We start from the raw sequence: 20,306 nt of genomic DNA on the forward strand, positions 1-20,306 counted from the left end.
CTCTTTTTAATAATGAATGAATGAAAACAACAAACTCAAAACCATTCCTCTTTGAACAAATCCAATGGCGTCTCTCTCTCCGCCGGAAGAAGCCGCCGCCGCCGCCGCCGCCGCCGCCGCTTCCTTTCACCACCGTCGCTCCAAACGCTATTCCTCCTCCACCACCAACGGCATCTCCCCCGAACCGGTTCCCGACAAACGCCACAAGATCTCTCACCCTCCGAGTTTCATTTCACCCTCCGAGATCGAGTCAGAGTTCTCGCACCACGACCCCGCCTTCGCGCGGATCAACAACGGAAGCTTCGGCAGCTGTCCCTCCTCCGTCATCGCCGCGCAGCGAGACTGGCAGCTCCGGTTCCTCCGCCAGCCGGATCGGTTCTTCTTCGACGAGCTCAAGCCCAACATCTCCGCATCCAGAGCCGCGATCAAACGCATCATCAACGCCGAGCACGAGGACGAGGTCTCCATCGTCGACAACGCCACCACGGCGGCGGCCATCGTCCTCCAGCAAACCGCCTGGGCCTTCCGGGAAGGCCGGTTCGACAGAGGCGACGCGGTGGTGATGCTCCACTACGCCTTCGGCTCGGTGAAGAAATCGGTGGAAGCGTACGTCTCACGCTCCGGCGGGGAGGTCATCGAGGTGCAGCTACCGTTCCCGGTTAACTCCGCTGAAGAAATAGTCAACCGGTTTAGAACCGGTTTAGCATTGGGGAAGGCGAACGGTAGGAAGGTTAGGTTAGCTTTGATCGATCACGTGACGTCCATGCCTAGCGTCGTGATACCGATCAAGGAGCTTGTGAAGATATGTAGAGAGGAAGGCGTTGACCAAGTGTTCGTTGACGCTGCTCATGGGATTGGCTGTGTCGACGTGGACATGAAGGAGATTGGCGCTGACTTCTACACTAGTAACCTCCACAAGTGGTTCTTCGCGCCGCCTTCCGTGGCCTTCTTGTATTGCAAGAGGTCCGGTGGTGATGCTGGTGGTAATCTCCATCATCCGGTCGTGTCTCACGAGTACGGGAACGGTTTAGCGGTTGAGAGCACGTGGGTGGGGACTAGAGACTACAGTGCTCAGCTGGTTGTGCCTTCGATTCTGGAGTTTGTGAACCGGTTTGAAGGTGGGATCGATGGGATAAAGAGGAGGAATCATGAGTCTGTGGTTGAGATGGGTGAGATGCTGGTTAAGTCTTGGGGGACGCAGCTAGGTTGTCCGCCGGAGATGTGTGCGAGTATGGTCATGGTTGGGTTGCCTGTGAGTTTAGGTGTGTCGAGTGAGACGGATGCTGTGAGGCTAAGGAACCTTTTGAGAGAGAGGTTCAGCATTGAGATACCGACTTACTTTAGACCGCCTGGTCAGGGTGAGGGTGAGATTGATTCGATCACGGGGTATGTTCGCATTTCGTATCAAGTTTACAATAAACCTGAGGAGTATCATAGGCTTAAGGATGCGGTTAATGAACTTGTGAGAGATGGGTTCAAATGCTCGTCTCTAACTGATTGAATAAGGTAACATTGTCTAGTATGCATTGGTGAGGGGCACTAGGATATGTACTAATGTGTGTAACGCAGGGAAACGAGCTATTTCGAGGGGGAGTAAATGAATAATGGATGGTGAGAGTTATCATGGTTTAGGTACCATGAGGATTTGGAAGAAGTGAAGTAGCCTATATATATGTATTTTCTAGTTAAGTCATAAAACGTCTTCTGAATACAGTAACTATGTATGAGAAGACTTTGTAAGCATTCTTCTAATTTCATTTGCTCGAATCGTTTTGTTCATCAAGTCTCTCCTCTTTACGTTAGCAAGGTCGGTAATAAAGTTAACAACAGTCACTATTTTCAGTGTTGTTGTTGTTGGTTCGATGCAACTGTCTTAAAAATAAAATCCTTAACTTGTGTTGTTTACGTCACAGCATTTTGACTTGCACAAAACCACTAAATGGAAAACGTTGATTTGATGTAATTCATTTGGAAACCTTTTGTTATACTGTAAAGATTAGATTCATTTAAAACGGGAAATCTATACACGTTTTATAGTATAGCAAATATTTGAAAGGGAGACTTTTTGAAAAGACTGCTATAATCACGTCTCTAAAAACATTTGAAGATATTTATGGCAACAGATAATACCTACCTGGTAAGACTCGTAAGAGCAATTAAAGTAGTCATTGGTTGATTGAAAAAGATTCCTCAACTCTTGCATGTTCGCAACGTTTTAGTAACATGAAATGTTTGTTTGACTTTTGAGAGTCTTTGATCCAAAACCTACCAAACAAACTATGGGACCCATACAACTCAGCAATTCATAATTCTGACGTGGCGCAGCATTGGCATAATCAGTCGTACATTCCAGGGTAAGAGTTTTTCTAGCCTTTCTGCAAAATCCACGATGATCCTTTTGTTTTTTTCTTATGTATACCAAAGTGTCGGTAGCTTATTACTATTGTTGTTGGTGGACTATTTTGAAAACTCTTTGTTTTGCTTCTCTTATTCCAAATGATATTTTTCTTTGTAGAGGGCATCGTCGAGTCTCATCGCACTTTGCAAATTTTGCATACTTTTCTCGGCGGCGTGTTAACTCAAATACAAGTTGAAAATTTGTACCAAAATGAATAAATCTTATACAAAAAGAAATTCTAAACGTGTGAAACCTGGAAGGTTATTAGAGAAAGGTATCAGGCTTGCCACTGGTATAAAGAGATTTGGTTTAAATATGCAACACCGAAGTATTCTTTTATTGCATGGATTGCAATGAAAGGAAGACTTGCAACAGGAGATCGCATGAGGCATTGGAGTGGGTCAGTGGGCAGCTAGCTCTTGTGTTTTATGCAATGAATCCTTGGAAACGATGTAGCATCTATTTTTTTAGTGTGTATACTCTGCTCAAATTTGGAAACAGTTGATGGAAGGGGTGTTGCTAAATTAGTATACTGATCAATGGTGGAGGCTAATGAGGATTATGAGAAGCCCACAGGAAGCAAAGTGAAGTCATTTGTCATAAAATACATTTTTTAGCTTGCAGTCCATACAATATGGAGAGAAAGAAACCGGAGACGGCATGGGGAGGGTCCTTCTCCTGCGAATCTTCTGGCAAGACTGATAGACAAAGGGATGAGAAACAAGCTCACTCTCATTCAGAGAAGAAGTGACAAAGAACTTGAGGGAGGGATGATCTATTGGTTTAGCACAAGAGTTGAAGATGTCTAGCTTTGAATTTGAATTTTTGAGCTCCGTTTTGAAGTCTTGAATGTAAATAGAAGGAGGCATAGGTTCTTTCATTTAGCAAAGTAACACTTGATGTAACAAGGTCATTTTTTCTTTGAATTAAATTTAACATTCAATTAAAAAAAAAAATCTTAAGCTTTTAAAAGGAGCTAAAATGGTCCTTCCTAGTTTGTTGAATACTTTCTTTGGTACAAAGATTCACTAAAGCACAAAGAATACCAAACTATTGATTTAAATTACTTGATGGCTTGTATACTATAAACCAACCAGTCATAATAAATTTTTTTTTCTACTACTCATACAACAAACAAAGGGTACACATATCAGAGAGGTAGATAGAGAGAGGCATATTATACAAGTGTTGTAATTGTGCTACTACATTTAAAGTTTTTTTAAGGAAATCACAAACCGAGCCAAGGACACTGCTTCCTGGCATGCTCAGGTACTAACTTTGCTACAATCTCAACTGCCACACCTTTCAGCTCTGTTATCACAACCAATAACAAAGATGATTTCAGAAACTTGGATGACCTTTATAGGGTAACTTTGGAGCTAAGGGAGTTAGGAAAGGAAGATAGATGTATGTACCGTGAGGCTTGAAGTTGAACAGTGGTGGAAGGAAACGTCCATTAGGCAGACGTGCATTTGGATCTCTTAGCTCATCAAAGAATGGGTGAACCAATGTGTCAAGCTGTAACCAGATGTCACATGTCAGGTAAAAAAAAAAAAAACAGAAATGAAAAGATTCAGAGAAGAATGAATGTTCTAACACTCACAGCGGCAGATCGCAGATTGGGAGAGTATTGAAGAAGCCTTGACACCAAATCAACAGCCTCCGGAGGCATGCGTTTGTGGAATATCTGTAAACATATATTATGGTGAGAAGCTATGTTCAACTGATGTAATATAATGTTTTAGTTATACCTTGTGCCATGGATGAGCTTTAATCTGAGGGAACTTGAACTCCGTGTAGTTTGGATTCATGCATTTGATTTCCTCCCTAGTAGGCGTTCCCAAAACCTACAGCAATACAACATATATAAACATTAGAAACAAGAAGTTATTAATAAAGGGAACATGTGCAACAAAGCTTATTTACCTTGATAATCTCTACAAGTTGATCAACGCCACTCTCACCAGGGAACAATGGCTACCATAAGCAAATGATAGATTTTGTCAATACCACAAAACTCCAGTTTTGAGTAGAATAGAATTTGAATAAGTTACCTGTCCAAGCAAGAGCTCAGCAAGAACACATCCTGCAGACCAGACATCAATGGCCGTTGTATACTCGGTGGCTCCAAAAATAAGTTCAGGTGCTCTGTAATACCTCGAGCAAATGTAGGAGATGTTTGGTTCCCCTTTTACCTGTTTTCAAGAGTTGCATTTGATTTACTAAAAAAATTCAAGAAGAATGTACACAGAAGAGATTAATCGAACTCACCAATACTTTTGCACTTCCAAAATCACATAGCTTCACTTGATGTGTGTGTGGATTTACCAACAAGTTCTGAGGTTTTATGTCACGATGACACACACCAATACAACGGTGAATGTAAGATAAAGCCCTAAAGATCTGCCAAACATAGAAGAAGTCGATAAGTAATCTAAAACCAATTTACAAATGCGATAACTGAGAGTACCTGATAGGTGTAGAGTTTGACGTATATGATAGGCATACGCTGGTTGAGTTTGTTGTAGTGTTTGATAACACGGTGAACTGTTTCAGGGACGTACTCAAGAACCAGGTTGAGGTAAAGCTCGTCTTTCTCCGTGGTCGAGAAGAAGCAGTGTTTGAGAGAGACGACGTTTGGGTGATCGAGCAGCCTCATGGTTTGAAGCTCACGGTTCTTGTACCTCCGGTCTTGCAAAACTTTCTTTATCGCAACGGTTTCTCCTGTCTCAAGGCATTTCGCCTGGAAGACAACGCCGAAAGAACCTTGTCCAACAACACGTTCGGCCATGTAGCTGATCGTCTGCATTTGACATTTGAGGGGAAATCAAAACCAAAACAGAAGAAACTAATGAATCAACTTAACCTAAGAAAGAAGAAGAATAAAAAGGTTAACCTGTTTAGGTTGGCCGTTTCTACCACCGATGGTAGTGACTATAATGTGGCCAGTCTCTGTGCTATTACCATCAACCACTGTGGCTTCCATCTCCTAAGCAAAAATCAAAACCTCCATTTTAGTTGTCTATAAACATAGTAAGCAAGAAACACGAAACAAAGGCGTACTTTATCATCACGAATCTTCATGTCGTTCATTTCTTCAGGCAACTTATCAACACCACCAGTAGAGTCTATAGGAGGTGGTATGCTCACTGATGCCATTTTCTTTTCCAGGGTACAAACAAAGTTTCCTTCTTTCACTCTCTAAGCTCTCTTGAGACTGCAACAAAGCAAAAGTGTATTGTTTTTTTTTTTTCAAATACAAACAGAGAAAACAACATTTTATTCACAATCTGAGTATAAAAGAGCAAGCTTTTACAAGTGTTGTTTGTAACACTAACAAAGTAACCCAATTAGCAGAGAGACAAGAACAATAAGAGAAACCCAAAGAGGAAAGCTTTTAGGCAAAAAGACCTTCTTAACATCAAAGTAAGCAGATCTGGAGCTATAACCACCTCACAAATTTTCCCAACAGAGCAAGAGAGAGAGACCTCCAAGAATTCGAGATGAGCATCTTAAAAATGAAAACTTTGAAGAGATGTTTAAATGTACCGATTGAAAGCGTAGAAATTCCAGATCGAGAGAGATGGAGAAGACGAAGATCTTTAGAGGTAGATCCGTACGATTAAATAAAAGAAGAGATTGTGGGTTTGATGATGATGATGAGCCTTCTCTTCTTTCCTCTCTTCTTCTCGCTTTAACTTTTTTTTTTATTATGAATTTCTATTTTATTTTATTGTGGTGTTTCTTCTCTTTTCTCGTCTCGTGAGCGTATAATATACTGCGCTGGAGACAATTTTTTATTTTGTTACAAATGTATAATAACTATATTTATTTATTGATGTCTGGAAAACCTGTATTTATTTATTACAACGTTTGACCGTAAATTAATCTAATCTGGTAAAAAAAAAATCTCTCCTTTTCCTCTGTTCTCTCTCTAGAATCTTTTACAGAGGAAAAGTTGAAGAGATGAAACTTATGTCAAAGCCACGGTGATCTGAAGATTTCTCTATGAGATGAATCTTCTTGTTCTCGTCGGTGATGTTCTTGTTTTTGATTCCGGCGTCGCATATGTCCTTCCGATGGTCGTCCGGCCTCTGCTTCCGGTGCTCTCCCTTTCTGTCGGTGATGAGTATCCGGCTTCTGACTCCGCATCACATCTTTCACTCGCGAGTGCTCGAGCTGTATGACGGTTTGGTGTTGTGTATGATGGCCTGAGTTTGGATGAATTCTCGATTTCATTTGTTTAACGTTCTCCGAAGCTCAGACGGTTAAGTGGTGGATGCTGAATCGCTTATACCTTCAATACAGTCGTTGGAGGTGGTTTTTCAGTGGTCATGGTTAATTCCCGGTAGTTTCCGGTGGTCAGGTGAATTGGATGATCCGGTGACGATTTTATTTCGTTAATTTCCGGTGATGGCTCGTGATTCCGGTGTGATTCCGGTGTGAATCCGGTGGAAGTCCCGGCGGCAGTTTCGGTGGAGTCGGTGGCGTGTCCACGCGTCTTTTTTCTGTGTTTCGTGTTTCTTCGTGGAGGTGGAAAGGGTTGTGACTGGGCCACTCTCCTTTTCTTTTTTGGGCTTGTATTTGGTGTTTGGGCCTGGTCTTTAAGGCTTTTGTGTTTCATATGGTTCTTTGTTGGCCTTTTTAGGTCTTTAATAATATGAGAAAAAAAAAAAAAAAATACAACGTTTGACCGTAGAATACGAAAACAAATAGGCCAATGGGATAGTCTTCAAGTGAAAACTAGAGTAGTAATAATAATGGAGTCTTTGAAGTTAGCAAAGAACCAATGTAAAAGTTACATTGGTTATGGTTTTTGCTGTGTTTTTTTGAGTATTTCTTTTGACCGTTCAAACTTTTTCTTGTTCTCCCCAACACACACGACACGACAAAAGTGAGATGAGGATGATGGTAGAAGCAAATACACATCATTCATTATTATCTTAATAAACTGATCATCACATGACCATTCGATCAATTATTTCTTGTGTATGGATTGCAAGAATATACCAAGAGGAGACCACAAGCTGAAAAATGGGCCGTTGGGTCAAACGTGTCGCAGAGGCAAACAAAAATATAAATAAATAAAATTAATCAACGACCACTTTTTTATTATAAGGTGAGAGACCACCCTATCTTGTAAGCTATCTCCCTTAATAATTCACCCCCAATTATTGGATTTTATCCCCCTTACAACAACATTCAATAAAAAGTTGGGACAAACAAAAATATATATTTTTGGACATTTCTTCTTCTGTTTAATAATCCCATGGACAGAAGCATAATGGGTTCTCAATTTCTTGTGGTTCTTATTTTCATACAACCAACAAACAATGGATTTTAATAAGTGGAAAGTGTTGAATGAATGCCTTGTGTTCCAATTTAATTTTAGGCTCAATTAGGTGAATATACATATGGAAAGTTAAAATTGGCGAAGTGTGCAATATTTTTAATAATTTGCGAACCAGGTGATCGCACTTGGTTAAATTACAAGCGTAACCTTAAGTAGAATTGGGGAACTGTTTAACACAACCCGTTGCCGGTTATTTTGTCTTTTGTTAAAAAAACACTTTTTCTTGACATCGATACTTAGTAAGAAGACAATTCTTGCACGTAACCAAATCAGTTTCCGTTAAAATAAAATTATTTGTATTGTTTCATGAAAAAAACTAATTATGATAACACAAAATTGTTCTATAACTGAAATTGGAATTAAACAAGTAAGAACAACCGCATAAGATTTTGAGCAGTGTTGAAATGGTAGTAGCAGTAAGGGAAATATGTTCCATAGATTTTGACATATCTTCTTCTCTAACTTCTTAACTTCATATTCTCATCACTGCACCACGCTTGACGTCACACCACCATTTCATCTTCCCGTTTCATCATTATTTTCTCAGATCTATAAATAAAACAAAAAAAAAATCAATTACAAATATCATAACAAGAGGAAGAGAAAGAGAGTGTGTAATAAGAGGAAGGGAGACGAGATATTGACCATAAACAAACAAAGGTTTGAGCATTGAAACTGATGTTGAACCAGATCAGATATTAACCCTAAAAAAAGATTCAAAACAGAGGGAGGGGGAGGAGCAGAGGGAGAGAAAAAAAAACAGATTTGCTTAGCTCTGATACCACCATCGCCTCAGAGACACGTTGCCTCTTCCTCTGCCATCTCCAGCTCTGGTTAGCCATGAGATTCAAATTTATTTAGATCTGAGTTTTTTCTTAAATAAACAGAGAACAAGAAGAGATGAAACACCAAGATGAAATATATAAGATTCGAAAAACAAGAAGAGGAAATCATGTAAAATCTGAGATTGAAAACTAATTGAAAGAATGTTAAGAAGATGAAAGAACGAGTGATAGAAAGATAAACACTAAACAGATGAAAACTTTTGTTTACTGCAAAACGTCTTTTCAGAATTAATGCACAAACGTGTTTGTGTTAGACTATTCTCTTTCTACCTATATGTGACCGGCTACATAGTGACAACGTCGCCATTATGAAAAATTGAACAGTACGATGTCCATCTGCCTAATTAAATAAGTTTTATAGTTATCTACTGCAATTTCCCTTAATTTTAGCTCATAAAACATTATATACAAAAAATGAAAGAGGTAGCAATGAAATAGCTTAGTCAATGATAATTTTCTTCTCACATGCACAGAAACACAATCGTCAAAGTTTAGACATTTCAATTCAACTTACAAACTCACCAATCACGACTTCAGAAGTGTTTTCATTTATAACACACAAGTAACAACACAGCGTCTCTGACTCACAACGTTATCAAATCATCTTGAAATCTTTGTTCCAAGTTATTTAACATCCTATTTTCAACATCCATCAGTCAAATAAACAAAAAAAGGAAGCTTTTCTTCTGGTCTTTGTCTATCCTCCGCATCGGGTGGCAAACTGTGGAACACGGCCAAGTGGTAACAGAATATCATTTCCTATTCCACTTCCTTCCAAAACCTGTTTTTATATTTTTCACATCAAAAATTAACTTAATAAGATTTCACCTTTATTAGTAGTGTTCAAGTCAAATGCGACTAACCTTGTTTCTGTTAAATATATAAGGTGCAATCCGAGGAATGCGGCATACAGACAACGCATCCAGTAACACAAAAACTATCACTTGCCATTGCTCAACCCTAAACGAAGGTACTGCCCTTGTCAACGACATCGTCTCCAACAAGCTTTCCTGTTCCACAACCACATTGCTGACAACTGTTAAATAACTTCGAAGCATAAGTTTTGAGATATCGACATCATTATGTGAAACTTGATTAAAAAGCTAGGATTTCAAATACCATTTCAGATATAGTAAGTTTTTCTTTCAATAGTGCTTTAATACATCTGACAATTTAGCTAGAGCCGGGGTGTGTTTGGTTTTCTAGGTAGACCGATAACAGAATAACAGAAAAAAAATCGATGGAAAGGTTTTGAGAGTTACCACTTACCAGTCCTTTTTCCAACTCAGATATCGGTATTGGCAGCCTGAGATCAGTAGCGACTCTAGGTAAAGCTCTTGCAAGACACCCAGCAATTGTCTCCTTGATCTCTGAGGATAGCCCGTCTACCAAGATAATCCTCCGTGGGTACTCTTTACCGTAAACAAATAAGAACTCCTCATGAGCAGATTTATCCTTCCCATATATGTATGCCAGAGAAGACGATGAAGCCCAGCTAAACGGTGAATCCCACATCATTCCGAAAGTTGATAACTACAAGAAGGTGGTGGACCAATGTGACAGTTAGTTCCATGCACTCCTAATGGGCAGTTTGTACAAAATGCTTAAAAGAGACTTACAGTTAGAGAGAGAGGCCTATGGGAGGTCCATCAAACCAAGATTGATCAGGGTCAAACAAATCAAAATCTGTCATCCCAGGCTTATTTGGCCACTCCAGAAGAGTTGCTTCGTCTTCAGTCATATTGATGCAGATAGATATTTAGAATATTTTTAAATATCTTATTATTTATTTTAGTGATTATTTTAAATTTAGATAATTATCTTTAGGGTTTTACAGTTTTATTAAGTTTGTATTCACTTTATGAATTTATGATTTGATTAATAAAAGTTAAGAGATTTCTTCGGCCAGAATATTGGTGTTCTCGACAAATTTAAAAAAAGCATTGATCTTAAGCATTCTTAGACTAAATAATATAGTTTTCCGAGTATTCTCATAATCAACGGATCTCTAGTTCTATCCTATAAAGCTTCCGCTGCGTCACATATCCTCCTCAGAAACCTCTTCATCGAGTTGATGGGTACTTGGCAACAAAACGACTCCAGCTTTCGCAGCTATACAAAACATGACAAAATGCATAATTCAAAAACTTATGGAACTCCACAACGTATTGAAACCCAAAGCGTATAATAGCATAACTAACACTTTTTATGGACTTACCGGCATCAGTCTGCCTGGCTCAGTGCCGTAGCGCAGGCTTCTGCAAGTGCAAAGCGTGATACACAATTGACGTCCTCTGTATCAGTAGAAGACAAGTTAAGACCTGATTCGATATCTTTGCTTCTAACCTCACAATGATCACCACGGCCATCATTCTGATCGGCCCAGGTAACTGAACGACTAAGCTTCGTAGAGCTAGAAACTTTAAGGCATGGTTTAGTGACAGTTTCACTTGATGAACACATATCCTGATGGACTTTAAGTCCCTTGTAAGATTCAGCTGAAAGGATTTCGCCACCCTCTTCACAAGAATCAGCATGGGATTCAAGAGAAATAACCTTCTTTCCCAATTTTTCTGGTTTTTTCCTCAACCCTTTCATATTAGGACCAGAGGATGATCCTAGTAAAGCATTTTTCCTGTCTAATGTCTGAAGAGCTTCTACGTGGAAACTTAGAGGATCTTCCATTGAACATGGTGGCTGCTTAGACACACTATATGCATTGCTCATTATAGCGGAACTCTCTAAACCCATCTCATCAAGCATACAACTCTTAATGCCCTTCTCCATTTCGCGATCCTTGCAATAACCTACATACGCACAATAAAATTCAATATTAGACAGATAAACAGAATCTCTCACAGACAAGGAAATGGCCTAACAACCATCACAACTCACAACATCTCAGGCATCCACGAAATAAAGAAACTCGTTTGTGATACAGAGAAAAGAGAAAATTTGAAAGTAAGTTAACTATTTCTACAGCTCCCTGAGTGCTTACTTGTTTTTTTTTCTTGAAATGACTGCAGTTTGTTCGATATCTGTCAAAACTGTTTTCTCTTCGCCTGATTCCCCTACATGAGAAGCTTCCTCGGCTTGTGTTGAACGCCTCAAACCCTTCTTCTTAGACGCAGAAGAGGATTCAGTTAAAGAACTTTGCTCATCAAACTCTAATCGACGATGAAACCCAGCACACGCATAGTACACTTCAAAACCATCCAGATAAACAGGACGGACAATAACGGTAACAAATCAGCAGAAAATGGCCTAATAAATAACCACCACCACAAGATCTCTCAGGCTCCCTACGGAATAAAAGAAACCATTCCTACCTTCAAGCAAAGAATAAGTAATATATACAGCTACAAATTCTTAGCGATATCTTGGTCGTAAGGCCTACTACTCTTAAACCATTCCTGCCTTCAATTTCATCATCGAACTTACCATTCCTGGATTCGCAATCCAAAGGAACATAACCTTCAACGGCACAAGAAGGACCCATCCACTGCTCTAAATCCACCTCTCCCCCTCTCACAACATCATTCGCTTAGACAATCCCAAACCCTCCTCTTTCACATCCAAAGCATCACCAAACAACCATAGAATCCTATTGACCTTCCCCGTATCAAACTCGTACGTACGAGCCTCTTGCAGCGCTAGGCTGTTAACAAGACACGGAGCCGAGCAGAACTTTGTGGTCTTATTTAAATCGTATACTATCTGCTCCCTGATGTACGTACGTACGATACTTCCCCTTCTAGAGACGTCGGAACGGAGGGATGCTCGGCAGAGAGGGTAGCCGCAGAGCTTAGCGATGGTTCGTTCCGTGACGACGTCTTCGTAGTCTGATCGAGATATCAAGGTTCCCGCCGCGAAGAGCTGCTTCTGATCAGTGATGCCGTCGTCGAGCATAGCGAGCTGAAGCTTGCGACTTCTTAAATTTAAGTAAAAATGAACAGGAATTCCAAACCGTTGGATTATAGCCGGAAAAACTCAGCCAAGAACTTGCGATGGACACCATAACTGAACCGTTCCCACCAAGACCAAAATAAAACTATCCTCTGCACCAGCAAACCAAACAAAGATTCAACCAAAGAACTAACACATAGTTTACATAACAAATTCAAACAAGCATAACTTATCAGAAATAACATCTGCCTGCAGATCCACAATCACTGCAACGAAGGAAACGAAGACCCAAGGCAAAGGTCTTGCAATAGAAAAAATGGAAGAGGTATCTTGACTGCATAAGCCCAAAGGAGAAACGCAGCAAGCACAAAGAAGAAAAAGAGAGAGTGGAGATGCCTTCCCCGGTGACGACAAGGAACGCCGACCACTGAAGAGGCTGAGACCAAGATGAAAAAGGTGACGGCCACTAGAAACTTATTATTGAAGGCAATGTATGGGTCCTTCTTGTATTAATACTTCTACAAAAAAAAAAAAAAATGAAATTATGCCAACTAATTAAATTTACAAGAAATCTTCAGCATACAATAAAAAATGCGAGAAAGATTATGTGGCTAATGAGGCAACATTAACTTGGTCAAAGATAAAAGCCTCTTGAAAGACTGAAGTCTTTGCAATTAAAAAAAAATACTTTAGATTTCGATCCGTACATACGTGCGGATATATGTGTATTTTTAAAAATAATATTTACCTATAAAATAAGTTAAAAGATATTTATATAATATTAATTTTTAAGTATATAATATTTTGAAATTTTTTAGATTTGTTAAAATTTGTCTCTGATAAAACTGTACTAATCATATATTAATCATTATTTTGTTTATTTATTTAAAAATACAACATCATAATAATAGTTTTATTTTAAACATTAGTTTTATATATATTATAACAAATTTTATTAAATTGTTGTTAAATAATATATTATTTTAAAAATTAGTTTTTAAAAATAATATTTGCCTATAAAATAAGTTAAAAGATATTTATATAATATTAATTTTTAAGTATATAATATTTTGAAATTTTTTAGATTTGTTGAAATTTGTCTCTGATAAAACTGTACTAATCATATATTAATCATTATTTTGTTTATTTATTTAAAAATGCAACATCATAATAATAGTTTTATTTTAAACATTAGTTTTAAATATATTATAACAAATTTTATTAAATTGTTGTTAAATAATATATTATTTTAAAATTTAGTTTTTAAAAATAATATTTGCCTATAATAAGTTAAAAGATATTTATATAATATTAATTTTTAAATATATAATATTTTGAAATTTTTTAGATTTGTTGAAATTTGTCTCTGATAAAACTGTACTAATCATATATTAATCATTATTTTGTTTATTTATTTAAAAATGCAACATCATAATAATAGTTTTATTTTAAACATTAGTTTTATATATATTATAACAAATTTTATTAAATTGTTGTTAAATAATATATTATTTTAAACATCAGTTTTTAAAAATAATATTTGCCTATAAAATAAGTTAAAATATATTTATATAATATTAATTTTTAAGTATATAATATTTTGAAATTTTTTGGATTTGTTGAAATTTGTCTCTGATAAAACTGTACTAATCATATACTATTAATCATTATTTTGTTTATTTATTTAAAAATGCAACATCATAATAATAGTTTTATTTTAAACATTCGTTTTATATATATTATAACAAATTTTATTAAATTGTTGTTATATAATATATTATTGTAAACATTAGTTTTTAAAAATAATATTTGCCTATAAAATAAGTTAAAATATATTTATATAATATTAATTTTTAAGTATATAATATATTAAAATTTTTTGGATTTCTTGAAATTTGTCTCTGATAAAACTGTACTAATCATATACTATTAATCATTATTTTGTTTATTTATTTAAAAATGCAACATCATAATAATAGTTTTATTTTAAACATTAGTTTTATATATATTATAACAAATTTTATTAAATTGTTGTTTAAAAATTTTTATTCTGGAAATGTTTGTATGTAACCAAATTAAATTATTTAGTATTATATTTTAAAAATATTATTTAATATATCATATTTCAGTTTAGTGTTTTATTTTTATAATAAAAAGTCAAACATAAAATGTTACAACCAATAAATTATTACTTATTTTTTTTTATATAAAATTAATCTGATAATTTCAAAAATAATTGGGATATACTATTTACAATTTTAAAATTAATTACTGAAATATATATATATATATATTAAAAAAAATCTGGTATAGATTAAATATGTTAAACAATAAAAAATAATAGCATAAGGGAAATATATTTGGTTATTCTTAGGAATGTTATTGTTTAGATGTATATTGTTTATTTTCTGTTAGGTAAATATTATATATGAGTAAATTTAGGATATTTAGTTAAGTTTTTAATTAATGGTCTAACATAGGAAAATTGTGGTCATAAATTAATAGATTAGATTTTAAACATTTTATTCTGAAAATGTTTGTATGTGACCAAATTAAACTATTTAATATTATATGTTTAAAATATTATTTTATTTGATATATCATATTTCAGTTTGGTGTTTTTAGTTTTACAACAAAAATCAAACATAAAATGTTACAACCAATAAATGATTATTTATTTTGTTTTATAAAAAAAATAATCTGATAATTTGAAAAGGAATTTGGATATACTATTTAATTTTAAAATTAATTACTGAAATATATATATTTTGGTCTAGATTAAATATGATAAACAATAAAAAATAATAACATAATGGAAATATATTTGGTTTTTTTTAGAAATGCTATTGTTTAGATATATATTGTTTATTTTTTTCTGTTAGGTTAATATCATATATGAGTATATTTAGGATATTTTGTTAAGTTTCTAATTAATGGTTTAACATAAACTTTTGTATGGTAGATAAAAATTAGGATCCTAAATTAATAGATTAGATGATCAAGTATAAATAAGAAAATCATTTTGTTGGTTTGCTTATGCTTACAACCGGGAATTGGATAATCGTATGACATTTTATGTAACGAAATATAGGTTCCGAATGATAATTGCAGATTGAGCGGTGCGGGACAAACAGTTCAACTACGGTACGGTTCTAACAGTTAGAAAAACATATCGGGACAGTTCGTAACAGCCATAATTGTCATACTTTAAAAAAGGGTTTGTAAAGATTCTCTTTGTGTACCTCAATAAACATTATCTACCACTAGGTCCACTACTAACTGCAACTACTACATTCACACACAAAAATAGGAGCGAGTTCAAAGATCATATGAACACAAAGAACTCATCTTTTGGAGACAACCACTAATATCAACATCGACATTGACACAACGATCTTAAACCCTGACGTATCCCAAAAGTTCTGTTTCTCCCCAGACACCGATTCGTTCAACTGTTTTCCTGTAACCTGATCTCTTAGCTCCTTGATAGCCTTGTCTCTCTTCTCCCCCATCTGCATTTTCCATTCATATAAAATCATTTGGTTTCTAATATATAAGTCAAGTAAAGCTAAAATCCACTTTACCCTCTGCAGCTTCCTTGTCTGGCTACGAGCTTCTTGCAGACAAAACTCAAGTTTCAGCACCTTCTTCCTCAACTCTTGATCTGTTCTTCTTTGTTTCTCCAACTGAATAATCATTTAAAAGTTAAAAGACTAAAACTTTCCGACGATAAAACAGAACACAAGAATAAATAATAGACTGAACCTGAGATTCAAGTTCCTTAGTCTTGAGTTTCCAGTGACCTGACATTAACCTTATCTCATCTTTTAGCTTTGCAATCTCTTCGTCTTTCACACCCAACATCTTGTTCATTCTCTCGAACTTCTTCGGAGAAACCTCTTCCACACGTTTCCTGAGCTCACTTTCTCTGTCTTTACCTGACTTTGCAACAGCTTCGGTGATCTCACGCTCGATTCTCGTGACTTCGTCTCTCAACTGCTTCTGAGAACACTCTCTTGTCCTCAGATCTCTCTGAAGGTTATCAAGCTGGTGGCCTAGCTGAGTCACACGGTCTTCGTGTTCTCTTAGCAAACGTGTTTTATCGTCGAGTTGTTCTGCGAGCATTGTGCATTGAAGCTGTGCGGATTGAGCAGAAGCAGCGCTTGCTTCCGCAGTTTCCTTTGTTAAAGCTAGCTGCGATCTCAGGTCGTCCACTTCTTCAAGAAACTGTTTTCTCAAAAACATAATTAAAACGCATAATAGAAACATTGTTAGAATGAATAATGTATGGCTGAGTGACTAAAGCGCCAAGCAAAGTAGCAAACCAAGCAATAACCAAGCAGGACTTCTAGCTCACTAATTGCATTGAGTATTCAAGAAAGTAATGGTTCTGGAGTTGCATTGAGTGAAGCCTTCTGATCTATAACCGATCAAATTAGTTCATTTCATCACAAGAGTTTAACTTTTCAGCCCAAATCTAGAGACCTATGTTATTTAAAGATCAGATTGTTCCCTTGACCCAGTTAAGATTCTAAAAACCATTCAAAGGATATCTTTTTGAATAGGTCTTCACTAGACATTCACTAATAATAAAGTTGAGACTTAGTCAACATTCCACACTAAGCTTCATCTACTTTTACTGAAGATCTAAAAAGGGCCATAGATCCAATATATATACCAAAGTATAATGATTAGCTTAGAAAGTTGAAACCAAGTATACTCTTTCAGTAACCATTTAACAACACTTATCAAAGACCCAAAACTTTTTCAGACTATAATATCAAATTTGGAGTCTTTAATATTATAACTCAAAAGCCAAAAGGGTATGTAAAAGTTAAAACCTTTGTAGCAGCAGATGTTGAAGCTTCGAGCTGACAATTCCTATCTTCCAATGTCTTCTGCAATTTACAGATCTCTCTTTCCATATTCTTAGCTTTTGTCTCTGCTTCCTGGAGAAAACAAAAAGCAAATCATTTCTCTTGATACAAACAAATAAACCCAAAATTGACCCCACAAAGGCACAAACCAAAGAAGAATCAATCAGAGAATAAACAAAGGGACATACTTTTCTAGAAAGGCTTTCTTTAACAAAGAATTGTTCTTGAGAAACCAAACGGCCTTTCACTTGATTTAGCTCAGCCGCCATAGACACCACGTTCCTCCGGAAACTCTCCTTCTTCCCATCCAAATCTCTCAGAAGCGGATCCACCGCCGTTTTGAATGAATCTGACATCAGGGCTTTGTCGGATCTCTCATAAAATCAGTGAATCTGTTTTTAAAGCATCAGATCAAATCTAAAAAAACTCTATAATGAAGAAGAAGAAGAGAAGCAATAAAACTATATTCAATGCATGTGAACAAATCTAAAATTATTAACATACAAGAAAACAAAGAGTGGATCATTAAAGTATGAACTTTTATTAATGAATCGGATTTTAAATATATTTCTTCAGACAGTGAGAAGCAAACAAAACAATCAAAGGAGTTCAAAAAAGATTGCGACTTTACGAATTCTTGTAGGAACTAAAGATGGGGAGAGAGTTCACAGCAGGAGCTTTGTATTCTCGGGGAAAATTGGAAATCAAAGCTTCATGTTAATTTTCTTTCGTGACAGAGGAGAGAGAAAGGAAACACGCAGTCAATGAGTTTCAAATAAATGAATTTAGCTTTTTTTAATGTCTGAGAGAGACATACAACTGGAAAGAAAATTAAATTATTATTATTTTCTTAAGTCTTTGATTTTATTTTCCACTAATTACGAGTTGAGAGTTTATTTGTTTTATGAATTAAAAGGGACTTTGAACTTCACTGAAAAACGAGTTCCCTCCGAATCCCTCGATAGTTGCAAACCACATCAGAGAAAGACAAAGTGGGAAAAGCAGAATTTTCTGTAAAAATATCAATATAACTTCTAGAATTTGACCCCAAAAAAACTCTAAAAGAATCAAATATTATTGGTGGGAGAATTGAAAATGTCCAAAAATATTTTTTTTTTGCCTAATCCTGTTACATTTTATTATCAGTACGATAAATATATTGTTGGTCTCGTGGAGGGTAGAGGATATGTCTTGATATATGATTGAATAAAACGTTAATTTACTGGAAACTATGACAGTAGAATTGAGTTTTTTTTCAAAAAAAACAAGAACTATGACGTAGATTTATTGTTTTTGTAAACATGCGAAACATAACTGTTCGTAAACACTTGGCAAACTGTTCGTAAACACTTGGCATGCTTTGGAGGTTCATAGCTGGAAGCCTAAAAATAAGTGTAATGAGGCTAATTGGTTTTATCCACGCGATAGTATTCCACAAGATGCATTAACTTGTTGGAGCAATTAACGAGAAGTGTTATTTTCACATTATCCTTTTGTACTTGATCATTTCTTAACAATATCATTCCACGTTATTTTTCTTGCTTTATAAGTAGTATTCATTTTTGTGAATATAATAATGTTATATATATATATATATGTTTGTTTGTAAAAAAACAATAAATAAATGTTACTGCTAAGTGCGCATGAAAATGTCTCATTATTTTATCGAAGAAACATAGCAGACATAACATAGAAGGGAGAAGATGGTACCCAAAATAGTTGGTTCATTAAATTAATCTTATAAATAGGAAAAATGTTTGGAATATTATAATCAGATTATTAGTTGGATCACGCAGGGGTGGCTGTGTTTAAGGGACAATGTCGACACAAGAGACAACGATAGAAGAAACGTGGAAAGGGAAGAGTGGGTCTTAGGTTCGGATTTTAATACGTTCGGTTATCGGTTTGGTGTTTCCGAACCTCTAGAACTCCAGACGTCAGACAAAAAGACAACAACATGAGCCGTTTTTCTTCTTTGTTTTGAACAGAAACGCAAGTATATATTACTGTGTAAACTTCAAAAGCTTACAGAATTAATGAAAAGTAGTTATTTTCTTGACTTTAAATGTGAACTTTATATATGAGGTGTAACGCGAATGACTTTGTTGATACGGTACCATCAACTTAAGGAAGTCATTCACCTAGCTGCCATTCTTTATTCACACCTATTCTTTGAGCTGTATCAGTAACAAAGATTTATATGTTATAGTAATACAGGAAAAACTATATAAAATTAATAATATTAAGACTATGATATTTTATTAATTTATAGAGCTATTAATTTACAAAATATTTTATTTTTCTAGATTTTTATTTTAGAATATATCTTTTATAAAGTAAACAAAATAATTGATTTCACTGTATATACATTAATTCAATTTTTGAAATTCGACTTTCAAGTTATTTTTATTGTATTATTTGATGAATATCAAATATATTTTATAAATTTTAAATGTGTTTTAGATATAATTTTACTAAATATTAGTAAAATATATTGAAGTGTTAAAAAATAAAGAGATAATTCCCTTTTGAAATAAATAAGTAGTATAATTTTTTGTTTGTACTTAATAAAATGTATATATACAAAAATTATTAATTTATGACTTTAACGGGACCATATATTTACATAAGATTTTCTAAAATATTACTTTTTTGTTTCATATTAAGTGTCACTTTAAATTTGTGCACAGAGATTAATAAAACTTTTGATTTTGCATATTTTCTATATTAAACATCATTACCTATACACTTAACAATATTTCAGCCAATAGAAAAATAAACTAGAAAATAAAGTTAATAAATTATGCATTGAAATGCTAAGGCATTTATTTTGCAATAATTTTTTTCTCTACAACGACACTTAATATGAAATAGAGGGAGTATTATCTTATTATTATGTCGATTTGTGTTATATTTTGAACCGACTC

The 20,306-nt window shown here is 35.2% G+C and overlaps 3 protein-coding genes, 1 long non-coding RNA gene and 2 pseudogenes across 5 annotated transcripts; 1 reads left to right on the forward strand and 5 right to left on the reverse strand.

Annotated features, from left to right (window-relative positions):
• The first annotated feature begins 13 nt into the window (after positions 1 to 13).
• LOC106348582 (probable L-cysteine desulfhydrase, chloroplastic) lies at positions 14 to 1,905 on the forward strand. Its single transcript, XM_013788345.3, has 2 exons — positions 14 to 1,506; positions 1,570 to 1,905. The coding sequence occupies exon 1, from the start codon at positions 65 to 67 to the stop codon at positions 1,499 to 1,501; it is 1,437 nt and encodes a 478-aa protein (XP_013643799.2). The 5' UTR covers positions 14 to 64; the 3' UTR covers positions 1,502 to 1,506; positions 1,570 to 1,905.
• Positions 1,906 to 3,495: 1,590 nt separating this feature from the next.
• On the reverse strand, positions 3,496 to 6,161 carry LOC106348583 (shaggy-related protein kinase alpha). The gene is made up of 11 exons (XM_013788346.3): positions 5,948 to 6,161; positions 5,462 to 5,615; positions 5,295 to 5,387; positions 4,869 to 5,201; positions 4,670 to 4,801; positions 4,453 to 4,593; positions 4,325 to 4,375; positions 4,150 to 4,245; positions 4,002 to 4,085; positions 3,814 to 3,916; positions 3,496 to 3,709 (listed from the first exon to the last, which is right to left on the reverse strand). The coding sequence occupies exons 2-11, from the start codon at positions 5,555 to 5,557 to the stop codon at positions 3,627 to 3,629; spliced, it is 1,212 nt and encodes a 403-aa protein (XP_013643800.1). The 5' UTR covers positions 5,558 to 5,615; positions 5,948 to 6,161; the 3' UTR covers positions 3,496 to 3,626.
• Positions 6,162 to 8,012: 1,851 nt separating this feature from the next.
• LOC125575907 lies at positions 8,013 to 8,809 on the reverse strand. Its single transcript, XR_007314460.1, has 2 exons — positions 8,397 to 8,809; positions 8,013 to 8,300 (listed from the first exon to the last, which is right to left on the reverse strand). It is a non-coding gene; the product is annotated as an uncharacterized LOC125575907 (long non-coding RNA).
• Positions 8,810 to 9,132: 323 nt separating this feature from the next.
• Positions 9,133 to 12,027, reverse strand: LOC125575908 (annotated as a pseudogene).
• On the reverse strand, positions 11,591 to 12,700 carry LOC106348581 (annotated as a pseudogene).
• Positions 12,701 to 15,681: 2,981 nt separating this feature from the next.
• Positions 15,682 to 18,223, reverse strand: LOC106348580 (nuclear envelope-associated protein 2). 2 transcript variants are annotated; one of them, XM_013788343.3, is made up of 6 exons: positions 18,011 to 18,222; positions 17,568 to 17,771; positions 17,344 to 17,451; positions 16,268 to 16,729; positions 16,087 to 16,188; positions 15,682 to 16,014 (listed from the first exon to the last, which is right to left on the reverse strand). In XM_013788343.3, the coding sequence occupies exons 2-6, from the start codon at positions 17,733 to 17,735 to the stop codon at positions 15,847 to 15,849; spliced, it is 1,008 nt and encodes a 335-aa protein (XP_013643797.2). In that variant the 5' UTR covers positions 17,736 to 17,771; positions 18,011 to 18,222; the 3' UTR covers positions 15,682 to 15,846. The 2 variants fall into 2 exon arrangements, with proteins under 2 accessions (XP_013643797.2, XP_013643796.2); XM_013788342.3 differs by having other exon boundaries at positions 15,682 to 16,188; positions 18,011 to 18,223.
• Positions 18,224 to 20,306: the final 2,083 nt, after the last annotated feature.

This window comes from Brassica napus, chromosome A6 (genome assembly GCF_020379485.1).
Source record: "Brassica napus cultivar Da-Ae chromosome A6, Da-Ae, whole genome shotgun sequence".
Lineage (NCBI taxonomy): Eukaryota > Viridiplantae > Streptophyta > Magnoliopsida > Brassicales > Brassicaceae > Brassica > Brassica napus.